The sequence below is a fragment of the Hemiscyllium ocellatum genome, chromosome 13 (genome assembly GCF_020745735.1).
Source record: "Hemiscyllium ocellatum isolate sHemOce1 chromosome 13, sHemOce1.pat.X.cur, whole genome shotgun sequence".
In the NCBI taxonomy this organism is placed as follows: Eukaryota; Metazoa; Chordata; class Chondrichthyes; order Orectolobiformes; family Hemiscylliidae; genus Hemiscyllium; species Hemiscyllium ocellatum.
The window spans coordinates 19,101,059-19,118,445 of NC_083413.1; the positions used below are offsets into that span (position 1 = coordinate 19,101,059).

Consider the following 17,387-nt stretch of genomic DNA (forward strand, 5'->3'; position numbering starts at 1 on the left):
GAAAAATTTGGTTATAGTCAACTGTGGAAATTTGGTTTTGATTCAATACAATATTATGTTGTAAATTTGGTCCTGTGTATATTTGAATCCGATGAGCCATTTATTTACAGAAAACTTCTGCATTCACGATAATAATGAATTTAGAGTAGTTGCACAGGTGGAACCTAAGGAACTAGGATGCAAATCAAATATCAGTTACTTCAGAAGGAAGCAGAGAGTGAATGGAACTTTAATACATTTACATTAAACATACTGGACCTAAAGGAAAAATTTAGGTTTATTCTGTAAAATTTAGAATGTTCACAAAGCTGATGGCACCACTTTTGAATAAGTAGTTTTGCATCTAATTCCTTTTTCTCTCGGAAGCTGTGTTTTCCACTCTGAATGGAGAGTGTCCATGTCCTCACACTGCACGGGAGCTGCATACACTCAGAACATGATGGACATCACTATTTTATGGACATGGGTACAAACAGTCCTTGAAATCTTTGCCAGAGATCTGCACATTTCTGCAGCAGTGACTGCCACTTCAATGATGAATCATAAGGCTCACTATCACTTTCATCCCTTTCACCACTTTTATAAACTCTTTGTCCTCTTGTATGGTTTGGCTGCAGCTGTCACAACCTCCATAACCTGCATTATGTATATCTGCACAGTACTCAGCAGCTAGAACTAACTTCACTATGTTGCAACTCATTGTGGACATTTGTATTCATGTACATCTTTGGTGACCACTATAAACCAGAAACTAAATGTGATTGCAGTTGGTTGAATGATGACATTGGGCAGGATGAACAAGGCAAAGGAATACATGATGAATGGTGGATCATGGGAAGCACCAAGGCTCAGAGGGGCGAGGGAGGTAATGACCCAGTAGAATTATTGCTGGACTGTTAATCCAGAGACCCAGATTCTGGGAAATCATTTCCAAGTCCGACCATGACATATGCTGGAAATTGAATTAAATAAAAACAACCTTGGATTAGGAGTCTAATCACAACAAATCCATCATCACCTGGTTCACTAATGCCCTTTAGTGTGTGGATCTGAAGCTAGTCAAATTCACAATTGATTGTTGTTTAAAAGATCCACATGTATCCTTTACGGAAGGATGACTGCCATCTTTACCTTGTCTGGTCTGCAGGTGACACTAGACCCACAACAATATAGTTGATCTTTAACTTCTGTCCGGGCAATTAGAGATGGGCAATGTTGGCCTAGCCAGTGATGCCCTAATCATGTTAATGAATGAAAAAATGCACACCAGTCCCTTAAGGTATCAGGTTAGTGGTTAAAAAGCAATATATTGTACTTGCCTTTAATAACTCAGGCAAAGAGTTTAATAGCAGGGAGGTTACGCTGAAACTGTATAAAATGTTGTTTAGGTCACCATCAGTGTTTTATTTGTAGTCCTGGAATCACATTCTGGGAGAGATGCAATTTCACTGGAGAGGGCCCAGAGAAAATTCACCAGGATGTTAGAAATAAAAACAGAAATTGCTGGAAAAATAACAGGTTTGACAGCCACATTTCCCAAACTACAATCGGTTCGGAAGAGGTTCACTGGACCTGAGATGTTAAGTCTGCTTTCTCTCCACAGATGTTGCCAGACCTGCTGAGTTTTTCCAGCAATTTCTGCTTTCATGTCTGATTTGCAGCATCAGCAGTTCTTTTTTTTTTGCAGCAGGATGTAACCTGGCTGGGTATTTTTAACAATGCAAAGAATGATTGGATAGAATCAGATTGTTTCCCTTATGGCAAAGGAGGTTTGGCGAGGTATATGACTGAGAATGATAAAATTACAAAATGTTAGAGAGGAAGAAACCTTTTCCCCTATGGAAGGAATAATGACTGAGATATAGATTTAAGGTAAGGGGTAGTAGATTTAGTGGAGATGTAAGGGAGAAAAGGACCTTTTCACCCAGAGGGTGCTGGGATTCTGGAATTCCCTACTTGTAAAGGCAGTACAAGCAGAAACTTCCACACAAGTATGAAAGATCCAGATGTGTACTTGTGATGCCAAGGCATACATTGCTATGTGCCAAGTTTTGGAAATGGAATTGGAATAGATTGTGTTTGTTTTGACTGGTGCAGGTGCGATGGACTAATAGATGTTTTTCTGTTCTATGACTAGATGTAATACTTTGGGCATAAGAGTATATCAAAAGCTATGAACACAATTTGAATATGCAGTCTTTTCATGTGCACTCAATATGAAAATAATAAACAGTGTGTATTCTTGCTCATTCTTAAATGCCATTGGGACAATAAAATAAAAGTCCAACATTTCCTTCTCCGCTGTTACAGCATCCCGCCACCAGATTTCTGCTCCGAGCATCCCAGCCAATACATGATGCTGAGAGACTGTCCGGCTACAGGCAATACCAGTCCACGCTATGCCACAGATAGTGTTCCACTCTGGGCCTCTCAGCCCACACCATGCTACCATCCGGGGCTTATTCCACCAGGAAATGAGAGTCTCGATCACCACAGGCCAACCGACTAACTCTGCAGTCACACTGCCTCTGAAACTGCTGCTGCTACTTCAGAGCCCATCGAAGCCGCCTCCTGCCGAAGATCTCCCTCTATCCGGTAAATTTAAGGAAAAAAATAGAAGGAAAACAGAACATTGCAGATGAGTAGGACAAGCCCAGGCACAGGAGCCTGAGCGTTGCATGCTCTGCTGCGCCATCATATTGAACTGTGGGGAGTAATTCGCTCCTGATTCCCCAAAAACCTTTTGCCATGTACAAGTTGCAATCAAAAATGTGATGGAACTCTCCCCACTTCTCTGGATGAGTGCAACTCCAACAACACTTCTGAAGCTTAACAACATCCAGGACTGAGCGGCTGACTTCATTTATACTGCATCCACAAGCACTCATTCCCCCTTGAACACGGACAGAAGAACCAGAATATTCAAACTGTAAGATATACTGTGGCAATTTACCAAGCCTCCTTCCAAAACCAAAATTATTATCATCAATGAGGGCAAGAGCAGCAGATAATGGAAACATTATTATATGTAAGTTCCTCTCCAAGCCATTCAGCACATAAACTTGGAAATACATTGCCACTCGTTCAGTTGCTGGATGAAAATTATGGAACTCTCTCCCAAACAACATTATAGGTCTCTTTAAACTAAATGGATGATAGTGATTTGACAAGGCATTTCAACACCATCCCAAAAAGCAATCAGGTATCAATAATAAGTGCTGATCCTGCCAAAGAAACCTGAATCCATGCGCTAATTTTAGAAAAACTGAAAATCCCACAGATACAAGAGTAGCTGCATTGCTGGATCATACACTGGACTAATATCATACTGTTTTCTGAGATGGAAGATCTTCCTGTGAGTCATCCTTCACAGCTCAAACCAGGTAATGTATGATATTAATGCATTATTCATTTCCTGAATTAATGCTGCCTGTCATTGATCTGGATTTTTCTGTGCCCATAAAATTGTTACAATTATTACTCACAGAATGTCTCTACCTGTTATTTTACTCACTCTCTTGGATAAACAAACAGGTTACCCTCAGCCTGCTGCATTCCATTGACTCCCCTTCCTTCAGGGTCAATGAGACAATGTGTTATGCACCAGCATCAGCTCTTGTCCAATTCCCTGGAACTAAACACACACATATAGTGTCACTCATCTCTTGTATACCTTCAACACTACATCAGCCCCTGACAGCTTCCACGACAAGCATTACACTCCCATGGATTCTTCAAGAAGCTATTCCAATACTCTTGGCAATACAATGCCCAATTCTGATAGGTATGTGAGCTCCAATTGAGCAGTTTTGCATCTCACTGTGAACATTTACATATGATAGTGTTTGATGCATGAATTTTCCACATGTACTCATGGTTTGGTTGCTATTATAAACTAAAGGGCTGTGAACTTGTAATCAATACTAATCAACTTGACAGATCAAATTAGGCGACTGAATGACTCACGACATTCATTCCAGGTTCACCAAGTATTCCATGTTTGCTGACCTACACAGCCAACTCTTTCCAAACCTTTTCTCTAGCCTGCAATATTTTCAACATAACTTGTTTCACAATTTTTCATCTTTGGCTTCAATTTCACAGGCATTTCTAAACCATTTGTTTGTCCTCACCCTGATGGATTGCATCCCAAGGTACTAAAAGAGATGGCGGGAGAAATAGCAAGCGCACTTGTAATTTTCCAAAGTTCGCTGGACTCTGGGACAGTTCCAGCAGATTGGAAAACAGCAAATGTGATATCACTCTTTAAAAAGGGAGATAGACAAAAGGTGAGGAATTATAGATGAGTTAGTTTAAATTCTGCAGTGGGGAATATGTCTATTATCATGGGAGAAATAGCAAGGCATCTGGATAGAAATTGTCCCGTTGAGCAGACACAGCATGGGTTCATGAAGGGCAGGTCACACTTAACTAATCTTTTGGAATTCGATGAAGACATTGCAAGCAAGGTGGGCAAGAGGGACCCAGTAGATGTGGTGTACCTAGATTGCCAAACGGCCTTCAACAAAATGCTGCACAAGAGGCTGCTGCATAAGGTAAAGATGCATAGCGTTATGGATAAAGTATTAGCATGGATAGAGGATTGGTTGATTAATAGAAAGCAAAGATTGGGGACAAATGAGTAGTATTCTGGTTGGCAATCAGTAACTAGTGGTGTGCCTCAGGGATCGGTGTTGGGGTCGCAATTATTCACAATTTATATTGATGATTTGGAGTTGGGGACCATGTGAAGTGTGTCAAAGTTTGCAGATGACACTAAGATGAGTGGAAGAGCAAAGTGTGCAGAGAACTGTGAAACTTTGCAGAGGAACATCAATACTTTAAGTGAGTAAGGCAAAGTTCGGCTAGATAGAATACAATGTTAATAAATATGAAGTCATCTATCTTCATAGAGGTAAAAGTAAAATGGGTTATAACTTGAATGGTAAAACGTTGCAGCATGCTGCTTTGCAGAGGGACCTGGGTGTCCTCGTGCATGAATCACTGAAGGTTGGTCTGCAGGTACAACAGGTAATTAGGAAGGCAAATGGAACTTTCTCCTTCATTGCTAAAGGGTTTGAGTTTAACAGCAGGGAGGTTATGTTGCAGCTGTACAGTGATGGTGAGGCCACACCTGGAGTACTACATGCAGTTTTACTCTTCCTCCTTGAGAAATGATGTACTGGCACTAGAGTGCGTGCAGAGGAGTATCAGTAGATTGATTCCGGAGTTGAGGAGTTAGCTTATGAGGAGAGACTGAGCTGACTGGGATTATATTCATTGAAACTTAGAAGAATGCAGGGGGATCTTATAGAAGCATATAAAATTATGAAGGGTAAAGATAAGATAGAAGTAGAGAGGATATTTCCACTGGCAGGTGAAACTAGGACAAGAGGGCAAAGCCTCAAGATTGGTGGGAGCAGATTTAGAACTAAATTGAGAAGGAACACCTTCACCCTACGGAAATCTACGGAATTCCCTGCTGAGTGAAGTAGTTCCCGTGACTTCAGTAAATGCTTTTAAAGCTAAGATATTTTTTGAACAATAAAGGCATTAAGGGATACAGTGAGAGGATGGGTAAGTGGAGCTGAGTCCACGAAAAGATCAGCCATGATCTTATTGAATGTTGGAGCAGGCTCGAAGGGCCAGATGGCCAACTCCTGCTCCTAGTTCCTATGTTCTTATGAAAGAGTCAACAGGTTATCTGTTTTTTCACACTGTCAGCTTGACTTAGAAGGTTGTGAGTTTACATTCCAATCCAAATTATTATCCAAACTATTGGAGACTGCTATTTCAGAGCAGCATATTACCATTATGTCCAATGAAACACAATTGTTTCACCAATTAAACTGAAAAGTTTTATTGTAGCATTTGAAAGAATGTGGATGGAGATATACAGTGAGAGGTTCTGTTCACATTCCACAATTCCATCCTTCCCCCTTCACTTGTTGCTGGCCTTGCTGCTGACTTCCTCACTAGCCCCTTCTCCCCCACCATCACTCAGCTATTCTTGGGCCAATGGTGATCCTGGGCCTGTAATGGGTGTAATCCTGGCATCAGCCACTCACTCTCTGTGCAGCTATTTAATGAAGTACTATCCATCTGCCTGTGTTCCATTGATAGCTCTCCATTGGAAGGAGGGCACTCTTTCCCGCTCATCCTTGATCATAATAAAGATCAATTTGGTGATTGACTGTGCATTCTTTCCCAAAAGGATAATAAATCCTGCCATATTTGCTTTTTCAGTGCTGTCTGCTATTCTATTTTGTGCATTGTTGGTTAAATTTATTTATTTATTGCTCTTTGCATTCTGCCACAGGTAAAAGACCTTGACTACTAACTGCATCCACGTCCCTCATAATTTTATAAACCTCTTGAAGGTCCCCCTCAGCCTCAGATGCTCCAGGGAAAATGGCATCAGCCTAATCAGCGTCTCCCTGTAGCTCAAACCCTCCAATCCTGGTAACATTCTTGTTAATTATTTTCTGAACTGTTTCACATTTAATAGCACCTTCCTTATAACAGGGAGACCATAATTGAATTCAGTATTCCAAAAATGGCCTATCCAATGTGCGGTTTCTTAAATAATGGCATGAAGTTAGCCAACCTCCAGTCTTTCGACACCTCACCTGTGACTATTGATGACACCAGTATCTCAGCAAGTGCCCAGAAATTACTTCCCTAGCTTCCTACAAAGTTCCAGAGTATACCTGATTCAGTCTTGGGGATGTATCCAACTTTATGCATTTTAAGGCTTTCAGCACCTCTCCTCTGTTGTATGGGCACTTTTCAAGATAACACTATTTGTTTCCCCAAGATCTCTACCTTCCCTATCCAAGATGGTGTCCACATTTTACAACTCCTTGCAAGCTCTCTGCAGAAGATCTAACTCTAACATTTCTTATAACATTTCTACACTTCTAACTTAAATTCTAAATGTGTAAAAATTCTGGCCAAGTGAACACTCTATGCAATGTAACCAGCATGCCTCTGTCTAAGTCTTTCTGATCTGTCCATCCTTGCTTACTATGACCTGCCTGTTTTTCTCATATACAAAGCTTTTCACTGTACTTCGGTACACATGGCAAAAAATAAATCAATCAATCAAGTCTTTTGAGTAAACACTTCTGCAAAATACTCAATTAGTGTCATGCATCTCCTATGGTTCCATACGTAGGTGTCCTCGTTGATCTTTAAGGGGCCTTGTTCTCTCCCTAGTTACTACTTGTCCTTAATATATTTGTAAAACCTTTTTGAATTCGCCTTAACCCTATTTGCCAAAGTTATCTCATGTCCCATTTTGCCTCCTGATTTGCTATTTAAGTGCACTCCTCTATCCTTACATTCCTCGAACGATTCACTCAATCACTGCTGCCTGGAGAGCATAATTTTAAGGTGAGAGGGGAAGATTTAAAAGGACCTATGTGGCAATATGATGGTGAGGAAGTGCTAGTAAAATTACAACATTTACACGGCATCTGGATGGGAAAATGAACAGGAATGGTTTAGAGGAATATTGGCCAAAGGTTGGCAAATGCAATTACATTTATTTTAGATAATTGGTGGATTGAACGATCTGTTTCTGTGCTGTACACCTCTATGACACTATGCATGGTTTTCTTAGAAGCTTTAGAGTCATGTTTTTGCTTCTGAAGTAATTGAAATTAAGCCAATAAGGCCATATGATACAAGACCGGAACTAAGTCATTTTGCTCATTGATTCTGCTTCAGCATTTAATTTATAAACTCATCTCCACTTTCCTGCCTTTTCACCAAACATTTGATTTCCTCATTGATGGAAGATCGTGAATAGACTGATTGACACAACCTCAACAGATCTCTATGGGAAAGAATTCCACAGTTTCACAATTCTCTGAGAAGAAATTCCTCCTCTTCTCAGTCTTAAGTGTGTGACCTCTTATTCTAAAAACTTTTATTCTTCTCCTGGAACCTCGCACAAAAGGGAAGTAACCTTTCCACACCAACTCAGTGAAGATCCCAAAGCATCGTTTATATTTCAATAAGGTCTCTTGTCATTCTTTTATATTCCAATGAGTATAGTCCCAATCTACTTAACCTCTACTCATAAGGCAACACTTCCCTACTTGATATCACCAGATGAATGTTCTCTGCATGCTTTTGATATTAGTTGTTCTTTCCTCAGATAAGGCTCCCATATTCCTTTTGCCTTCTATAGTAAGCTCTAAACTTGGATGTGAGCTGTTTGTGATTCATGAACGAGCACTCTCAAATCCCTTTCTGCAGTCTTTGGCAAGTAGAATAGAAGAACTGAATATTATTTAAATGGTGAATGTGCGTGATCTGACATTTCCCTACATTATTCCATCTGCCAAATCTTTGCTAACTCACTTAAGCTCTCCATATCCCTCTGCAGAGTCTTTGCGTCATCCTCACCACGTGACATTGAATCCATTTTTGTGTCATCCCCAAACCTACTTTGATGTCCTCATCCCAAGTCATTACTTTAATGCAAATAATTGTGGTGCTTGTATTGAACACATTGGCACACTACCGGTTGACATCATGAAAATACTTGCTTGTCTGAACTCTTTGCCTTTTGTTTGTTATTCAATCTTCTATCCATGCTCATGTACTATCACTAACAACACAGGCTCTTATCTTACTAAGTAGTCCAATGTATGAAACCTTATCAAGCACCTTAAGAAAATCCAAATACAGATGTAAGTTTGCTCACTGAGCTTGAAAGTTCATTTTCAGGTGTTTCGTCACCATACTGGGTAACATCATCAGAGAGCCTTCGGTGAAGTGCTGGTGTTATGTCCTGCTTTCTATTTATGTGCTTAGGTTTCCTTGGGTTGGTGATGTTATTTCCTGTGTTGATGTCATTTCCTGTTCTTTTGCTCAGAGAGTGGTGGATGGGGTCCAAATCAATGTGTTTGTTGATCGAGTTCCAGTTGGAATGCCATGCTTCTAGGAATTTTTGTACTTGTCTCTGTTTGGCTTGTCCTACGATGCATGTGTTGTCCCAATCAACAAAGTGGTGTCCTTCCTCATCTTTAAGTAAGGATAGTAGTGATAGTGGGTCATGTCTTTTTGTGGTTACTTGATGTTCATGTATCCTGCACGTTAGTTTTCTGCCTGTTTGTCCAATGTAGTGTTTATTGCAATTCTTGAACGGTATTTTGTAAACGATGTTCGTTTTGCTTGTTGTCTGTGTTAGATATTTTAAGTTCATTAGCTGCTGGTGGGTGTGTGGACTCCCATGATGCCAAGAGATCTGAGTCGTCTGGCAGTCATTTCCAAGATGCCTTTGATGTAGGGGAGAGTGGCTAGGGTTTCTGGGCATGTTTTGTCTGCTTGTTTGGGTTTGTTGCTGAGAATTTGGTGGACTGTGTTCATTGGGTACCTATACTTTTTGAATATGGTGTTGAGTAGTTTTTCCTCTGCTCTTCATAATTCCTTTGTGCTGCAGTGTGTGGTGGCTCGTTGAAATAACGTTCAAATGCAGCTTCATTTATGGGTGTTGGGATGATTGCTTCTGTAGTTCAGTATTTGATCCATATGTGTTGTTTTCCTGCAGATGCTGGTTTGAAGTTGACTGTTCGCTCTATTGCAACATCTCAAAATGGCAGTTTGTCATTGTTTTCCTCCTCTTTCATGAATTTTATGCCAGTAAGGATATTATGGATGGTATTGAGCTTTCTTGTAAGTTGTCTCATTTAATGATGACAAAGGTGTCATCCAAGTGACTGACCCAAAGTTTAGGTTGGATGAGTGGCAGAGCTGTTTGTTCAAGTCTCTGCATTACTGCCTCTGCTATGAATGCTGATATCGGAGATGTTATGGTTTGTCTGTAGGTTTGTGAAGTGGGTGGTAAGGCATAGGTCCACTAGCTTGACCACTTTGTCCTTGCTGATGAAGTCGGTTGTGTTTACTGTATGTGCCTTTGGTGCTTCCAGTATTGCAGCCAGCATTTCATCAGCAAGGACAACATTGTCAAGCTATCGGGCACTGAAATTTAAGCATGATATTGTGTACAGTCCACGAGGTATTTCTGGGCTGAGACTGCATCCTGTCCATGAAACATACCACTCATAAAGCCACTGCATAGTCGCAACGTTATACAGCTTGCTTAACCTGCCATGAAAGTGTTTGAGATCTCTTGTCCTTCTAAATTATTTGAAATAGAGCAGGCACTTTTCAATTAAAGAAATTGCGATCTTTAGCACATTTGCACATTTGCGAGATACACAATGAACAATGACTCATTCAGAGTTAACATGGTTCCACACAATATGGGGACACCTAAAGTTGGATACTGGGGCAATTCCCATTGCTAGCAATTCCAGGACCTGAACCTGTAGTAACTTGACATATTGTGGACCTAAATATCCACTCTATTTTCTACTGGAAGACTACTTTAGAATTTCTGAGGATTCATTGAATTCAAATATTGACGGTGTTTCTCTATGCAGATTCTGCCTGGTTTTCCATATATTTCCAGTGCTTTAAATCTGTAATTGGATTGAAGGTGCACAGGTGTCAATTGCAGTGAATTATCTTCATGAGTCTCATGTTGACTAAACTGGTGATGTGTTTTCTTAAGGGATTAGTCAAATAATATGTTGATATTTAGCAGAGATTACAATCAGTTAGGCATACGTGAACACAATTTTCATGAAAGTAGCAAGAGCTTATAAAACAGACTCACCCTACTGAGCCAAGGATAGTTTCTCGCACTGACAAAAATGTATTCTTTCTCCATTTTAGTAGTAATTTCTGCTGTTGCCCTAGCACAGTCCAGTAATGATCAGGTTTGCAAACGTTGGGGTAGGTTTGATTTACTGGGCTTGTCCAAAGATGGAGATATCATGTTGGGTGGAATTTTTGGAGTGCATTACCACGTTAAGTATCCGGACCTCTCATTCAGCAATCAACTGGAGCCGGCAAAATGCCTCAGGTTGGTGGGTGCTATTAATTGCTCCATTTTAGAATGAGTAATAATTATCAGTTAAATCATTTTGAGAGATCTCCTGCTTTTCTTCTAAATATTTCTATTGGATCTATGTATCTCCTTAACATTTTATTTGAAATTGGGTACGTTCTCATGGCTTTGCTGAATGTCAAGTCAGATTTTGAACTTAAGGCTCTCCATTGGGGTATTGATTCATCAATTTCCAGTTTGGAGACAATGGTATTACTACTATCTGGAATTATATCAAAGAACAGCTATTCTGTGGTTCCCTCTAATATGACTGCATTGCTACTTTCTATGTTTTTTAAAAAAGTCTTGTTTCTCCATCTTCTCCGCAGCTTTCAGTTCAGACCTTTCCGTTTTGCCATGGCAATGATTTTTGCAATTGAGGAAATAAACAATGATACAACTCTGCTTCCTGGGGTTACTCTGGGATACCGCATATACGATTCTTGTAATTTGCCCCAGTTATCATTAAAAGCAGCTTTGGAGTTTCTAAACAGCCCTGAGGTAAACACTTCCACTGGTAACTGCAAAAAATCCTCCATTGTTTCTGCAATTGTTGCTGATTCTGGATCCACGCAGTCTTTAGCCATAGCACCTTCCATCGGTACCTTCAGAATCCCTATGGTAAGATCTGGCATTATTAAATTGTTTGTGCAGAGTAAACAAATTTTGGTTGAATGGTATACAATGTTGTATGTGTCATTTAATCCACATTTGCAAAGTTTGGAACTTCTTTGGTGATTCAAAACATTCCAGGATCTTCATTTGCATTCGCAATAGAATATTCTATTAGGATTGTCTGAGTGCCCAGTACAATTACAATTGATTCCTTTTGACTTGGTGTAGTTACAGCATCATAACCAGTTGATTATTATCATTGTGATGATTCTGTTTTGAACATCTCATTTCAGAAATCTATTGATAAAAAGACGTAAAATATGATAAAGGAAACTTTCAAAAATGCTTCTGAAAGATTGGCAAATTTAGTTCATTCTTATTTCATGAGATACAGAGTGCTGACAAAATCAATGTTTGCTTCCAGTCCCCAGTTAATCTTGAGCTGAACTGGTTTCTAGATCATCTGTGAGCAGTGATTAAAAGTGAATCACATTACATGGAGTCACATTTAGGCTTGACGTGACATAGTTACATGGTCACCATTACTGGGGCTGTCTTTCTATTCTAGATGTATTCCCTTAATTTACTTTTCACAGTTTGCCATAGTGACATCAGCACTGCTCCACTTTCACCCTTTCATCATAAGAGATTGTATACATGCTAAATGAACCACTTCATAAGTAATTAAACTAACGAATTTACTGTATCAGAGTCTTACTTGATTTTTTGATCAACCTGTCCAATGATGCTATCGCAACCTCTGGGAAAGGTGAGATGGCCTTTGATCCACAGGTTGGTATGTTCCCACTGCGCACAAGTGCCCAACAGTGTTTTGCTTTAGTGCATCTATTTGTCAATATTTTGCTGGGTTCCTATCATGTGCTATCATGAGTTAACTTTATTTATGAGTAATCAATCCAGCCATTATTAAATAAGTAGTTTATTATGCGTTTAAGATAGACCAATCCCATAAGCATGTCGCGAGTTTCAAAGCTTTGCTCGATTCAAACAATATCTATGCCTTGATATCAGAAACAACTACAAGTTTGTAGTCAAAATGCAAATGTTGCCACTATTTTTTAACAGGTTAGCTATTTTTCTACTTGTACGTGCCTGAGCAATAGAAAGGAATACCCATCATTTTTTCGAACAATACCGAGTGATTACTATCAGGCTAGAGCATTAGCCCAGCTGGTGAAGCATTTCGGATGGACCTGGATTGGGACAGTTAAGAGTGATGATGACTATGGAAACTTTGGAATGCATGCATTTGAAGAAGCAGTCCAACAATTAGGTGTTTGCATCGCTTTTTCCGAATCATTTCATAAAACACATTCACGAGATAAGTTACTGAAAACAATTGACACCATAAAAGCATCTTCGACAAAAGTTGTCATTGCTTTTGTGGGTGAATCAAATATGGGTGTTCTTCTAAAAGAAATGAATAGACAAAATGTCAGCGGCATACAATGGATTGGAAGTGAATCATGGGTTTCCACGTTGCTTCTTCCTCCAGAAGAAAGTAAAAAGATTGCTACTGGTACAATTGGAATTGCAATTCGCAAAGTCATTATACCAGGGTTGAGGGAATTCCTAATGAAAGTCCATCCATCCTTGTATCCAGGGAACCTCTTGGTGAGAAAGTTTTGGGAAAGTTGCTTTGGCTGCAGTCTGAGTGGTGGAATCAAAATAAGTCCTCGAGAAACTGAACCAGAGCTTAAGGAATGCACAGGGAGAGAACATTTACAGAATGTCCAAAATGAATTTACTGATGTGTGGCAGTACAGAGTGACTTACAATGTGTACAAAGCAACTTATGCGATAGCTCATGCACTTCACAATATGGTGTCATGTAAAATTGGGGAAGGACCTTTCTCCAATGGGAGTTGTGCAAGTCTTTCAAACTTTCAACCATGGCAGGTGAGGAACATTTAACGTAGTTTCATGACTACATTTACATAAATATGCATTGTGGCAGAATTCACAGTTGAACATTTAAAATTAGCATAAATGTATTCCCATTTTATTTCATTTAAAGTTATTGTACTACATGAGAACAGTGAATTTCGTAAACAAGATTGGTGAAAAAGTTTATTTTGATGAAAATGGAGATCCTGTCGCAACATATGACATTGTAAACTGGCAACCAAATGCCCTTGGTGATATTGACATTGTAAATGTTGGACACTATGATGGATCAGCACGTTCGGGAGCAGAATTTTCAATAACAGAAGAGGCAATTGTTTGGAGTGGCGGTCAGAAGTCGGTAAGATTTATGCAGAAATTTCCATTTTAAGTGCTAACTGATTTTTAATTTCAAGTTCGCTTATCTGATATGGAAAAGCAAACTGGTGGTTGCATCAAATAGGCAGCCAACCACTGCTGCCCATTCCCTGATACCGAGTAAAGTTGCAACCTAACAGGCATTCTTGGGTGGAAAATTTCTGCTCACCATTCAAAGATCACTTGGCTTGATCAACCCCACAGGATGTGAAAAATATTTTATATGCACTCACTTCAACACCAGATTTTACACATAACTGATGTATTAAAATTGACAAAAAGTAAACAATTTCAGTTAAAGAGCAAGAGTTAATAAATGTCACTATATTTTAAATTAACAAACAAAGATGTAAACACCGAAACATACTGAAATGTAGCTGAATAGGTTTGAAAAAATTATTCAGAGAGCAATGGATTCATTAGTTTGATATCAAGGGGCATTATTGGTATATTCATCTTATTTGCTAACATATTTTTGCCACCCAAGTGCCAAGCAATGACTATCGCCAACAATGGAGGGTCTATTAATTTCTATATGATATTGATTGGCATCGGCATCAGCGATTTCCTGACTATCAATATCCTAGCTGTTACTATTGACTAGAAACTGAACTGGACTAGTCATATAAGTTATGTGGACAGAAAAGCAGGTCAGCAATGAGGAAACCTGCAGCAAGTAACTCACCTGTGGACTTTCCAAAAGTTAACCACCACCTATAAGACACAGTACTGTGATGGAATACTCCAACTTTCCCGGATAGGTGCAGATCCAATGGTTCTCAAGAAGCTTGAAACTACCTGGTGAAAAAAAACAGCCCTGTTGTTTGGCACCAGATTCACAAACATTCACCCCACCTCCCTACAAGCAAAGTTCAGTAGCAGCATCTACAAAATACACAGCAGAAATTCAACAATGCTCCTCAGACTGTGCTTCCCAATCCCGTAGCCATTGTCATTCAGAAGAACATTGGCAGCAAGTACATTGGAACATGGCAACCTGCAATTTTGCCACACAGTCACTCCCCATTCTTGATTTGCAAGTGTACGCCTATTCCTTCACATCCTTAAAAAGTGAAGGAAAATCTAGGATCTTACTCCTTTCTGACATTATGGGTCTAAGTACAGTAAAAGGATTGTAACAGCTCAAGAAGGCAGGTCAAAGGATAATAAATAAATGCTGATTGGGCAGTGACTGCCCCATTGCATGAATCAATTAAGAAAATCATTTTTACTGCTGAATCTGGGTTTCATTTTAGCCATTAAACAGAATTAGTACAAATAGTTTTCATCCTATTTATTATCTTTTCTTAAACAATATATGAAGCAACTCCACATGCTATAATGTGAATCTGATTTCACTAAAAATGTTCTGCTTCTGTAACTTAAAATCTATCCCAAGTACTTTCAAATAGTTTTAAAATTGATATAATGTAGTCACACTGCAAAATTATTTTTAAAAGTACTGCCCAAATAAATGAAACATGAGTAGCTTTCTCCCTGTACATTAGACTGAATGCTGTACATTTGCTATATGGAATTATTAATATTTCTCCACCATTGTATTCCTCATCAGATTCCTAAAGCAGTTTGCTCTGAAAGCTGTCATCGAGGAACAAGGAAAGCAGGAAGAGAAGGGCACCCTATTTGCTGCTTTGATTGCATACAATGTGCACAAGGTGAAATTAGTAACACAACTGGTAAGAAAACATCATTACCTATACCAAAGAAATGAATGCATAGGTTTGACGTCTGAATTACAGCAAGGGTGTTACGATTCATCATATAATGACCAAGTCTTGTGTTGTTTGTCTTTTCAGATTCAGTTCATTGCATAAAATGTCCATTGGAACTCAAATCTAATGAAAGACGGGATCAGTGCATTCCAAAGCAAATTGAGTTTCTTTCCTTTTTTGAGACAATGGGAATCATTCTGATGACACTGGCGTTACTGGGAGCTTCCACCACTGTCGGGGTGTTCATAATATTTTACATCCATAGACACACTCCGATTGTTAAAGCTAATAACTCCGAGTTAAGCTTCCTGCTTCTTTTTGCCCTGACACTCTGTTTTCTGTCTTCAATTACATTCATCGGTGAACCTTTCATTTGGACTTGTATGCTCTGCCATGTAGCATTTGGTATTAGTTTTATTCTTTGCATATCTTGTGTATTGAGTAAAACAATTGTCGTGGTGATGGCATTCAAAGCAACATTTCCCAGCAATAATATGATGAAGTGGTTTGGACCAAGACAACAGCGGCTGATGGTTTACATCCTCACACTGGTACAATGTGTAATATGTACTGCCTGGTTAATTGTATTTCCACCTTATCCATTGAAAAACACTAGTCACTCTAATGAGATAATCGTGTTTGAATGTAATGTAGGTTCTTCGTTAGCCTTCTATTGTGTGCTTGGTTATATTGGATTTCTATCCTGCGTGTGTTTTGTGGTAGCTTTTCTAGCGCGACAACTTCCAGACAACTTCAATGAAGCGAAACACATAACGTTTAGCATGCTTATCTTTTGTGCAGTTTGGATAACTTTCATTCCAGCTTACATTAGTTCACCAGGGAAATATGCTGTGGCGGTTGAAGTATTTGCTATTTTGGCATCCAGCTTTGGTCTACTTATTTGCATTTTTGCTCCAAAATGTTATCTTATTCTTCTGAAGAAAGAAAACAATACAAAGAGGAACATGATAGGCTCAGTGGCTTCCAAAAAAAACTTTGAAAATTTTCGATGAGGTACAGATATTTTAGAAGGTAATTAATTTGTCATAAAAGTAGTGAGTGGTAATTCCATTAGGACAGCCAGTAAGCACCAATTTTACATTTTTACAGCACCAATTTTACATAATCAACAATGGAAGAGGAGTTTTGAAGTTGAACTGATATTTTGGGCAATTTTATACATCTCCCCTGACTTTCATTTCATGGGAATGGAAAATCGTGAGTAACCCATATTTATTGAAATGTTATAACTTTAGTTCCCTTCCTGTTCCTTGAATTTTTTATTGTGTGGAATTTTGATTTGAAAATTGCTTTATCTGTCCAAAAATATCAGTGCTGAAACCTGGCGCCATTACCTATCCTGCATTGATTTCACAAAACATGTCCCTAAAAATGTGCTCCTTTGACATTGTGGGGTTTGTGGAGAGAGGGTGAGAGAATGGTGGTGTTGGGGATGAGGGATGATTTGGAATCTTCAAGATCATAGTTTTGGTGACAAAATGGAAAAGTAGATATTCTTCCTGTTTCAAAATTCATTTTATATTCTTTTTCCAAGTGAGTACACAAATAATTTACTTTTCCCTCTTTTAATGGTGACACTTCTGTTGATAAACCAGCGCGCCTTGCATGCTTATTCTGTACAAAAAATGCTTTTGCTAAAATGTATTACAAAGCTTCTCACTGAGGTGCTGTAAATCACAGCTATAAGTTTCACACTGCAATCACCTAATTTAATAAACCCTTCTTGAAATGTTTGTTTTCTTTACAGACTATTACACACTTGGTTTTCT

General features: G+C 39.1%; 1 protein-coding gene across 1 annotated transcript; it reads left to right on the top strand.

Annotated features, from left to right (window-relative positions):
- The first annotated feature begins 10,805 nt into the window (after positions 1-10,805).
- Positions 10,806-16,610, top strand: LOC132821683 (extracellular calcium-sensing receptor-like). The gene is made up of 6 exons (XM_060834391.1): positions 10,806-10,942; positions 11,296-11,587; positions 12,668-13,501; positions 13,620-13,847; positions 15,438-15,561; positions 15,682-16,610. Exons 1-6 carry the CDS (start codon positions 10,854-10,856, stop codon positions 16,608-16,610), a joined length of 2,496 nt encoding a protein of 831 aa, XP_060690374.1. The 5' UTR covers positions 10,806-10,853.
- Positions 16,611-17,387: the final 777 nt, after the last annotated feature.

Excerpts from the sequence above, each read along its gene's own strand:
- LOC132821683 (XM_060834391.1), top strand. The coding sequence starts at position 10,854 with ATGTTGGGTGGAATTTTTGGAGTGCATTACCACGTTAAGTATCCGGAC. Across the intron at positions 13,848-15,437 it reads GGAGTGGCGGTCAGAAGTCG|ATTCCTAAAGCAGTTTGCTC; the intron begins GTAAGATTTATG and ends ATTCCTCATCAG. Across the intron at positions 15,562-15,681 it reads TGAAATTAGTAACACAACTG|ATTCAGTTCATTGCATAAAA; the intron begins GTAAGAAAACAT and ends TTGTCTTTTCAG.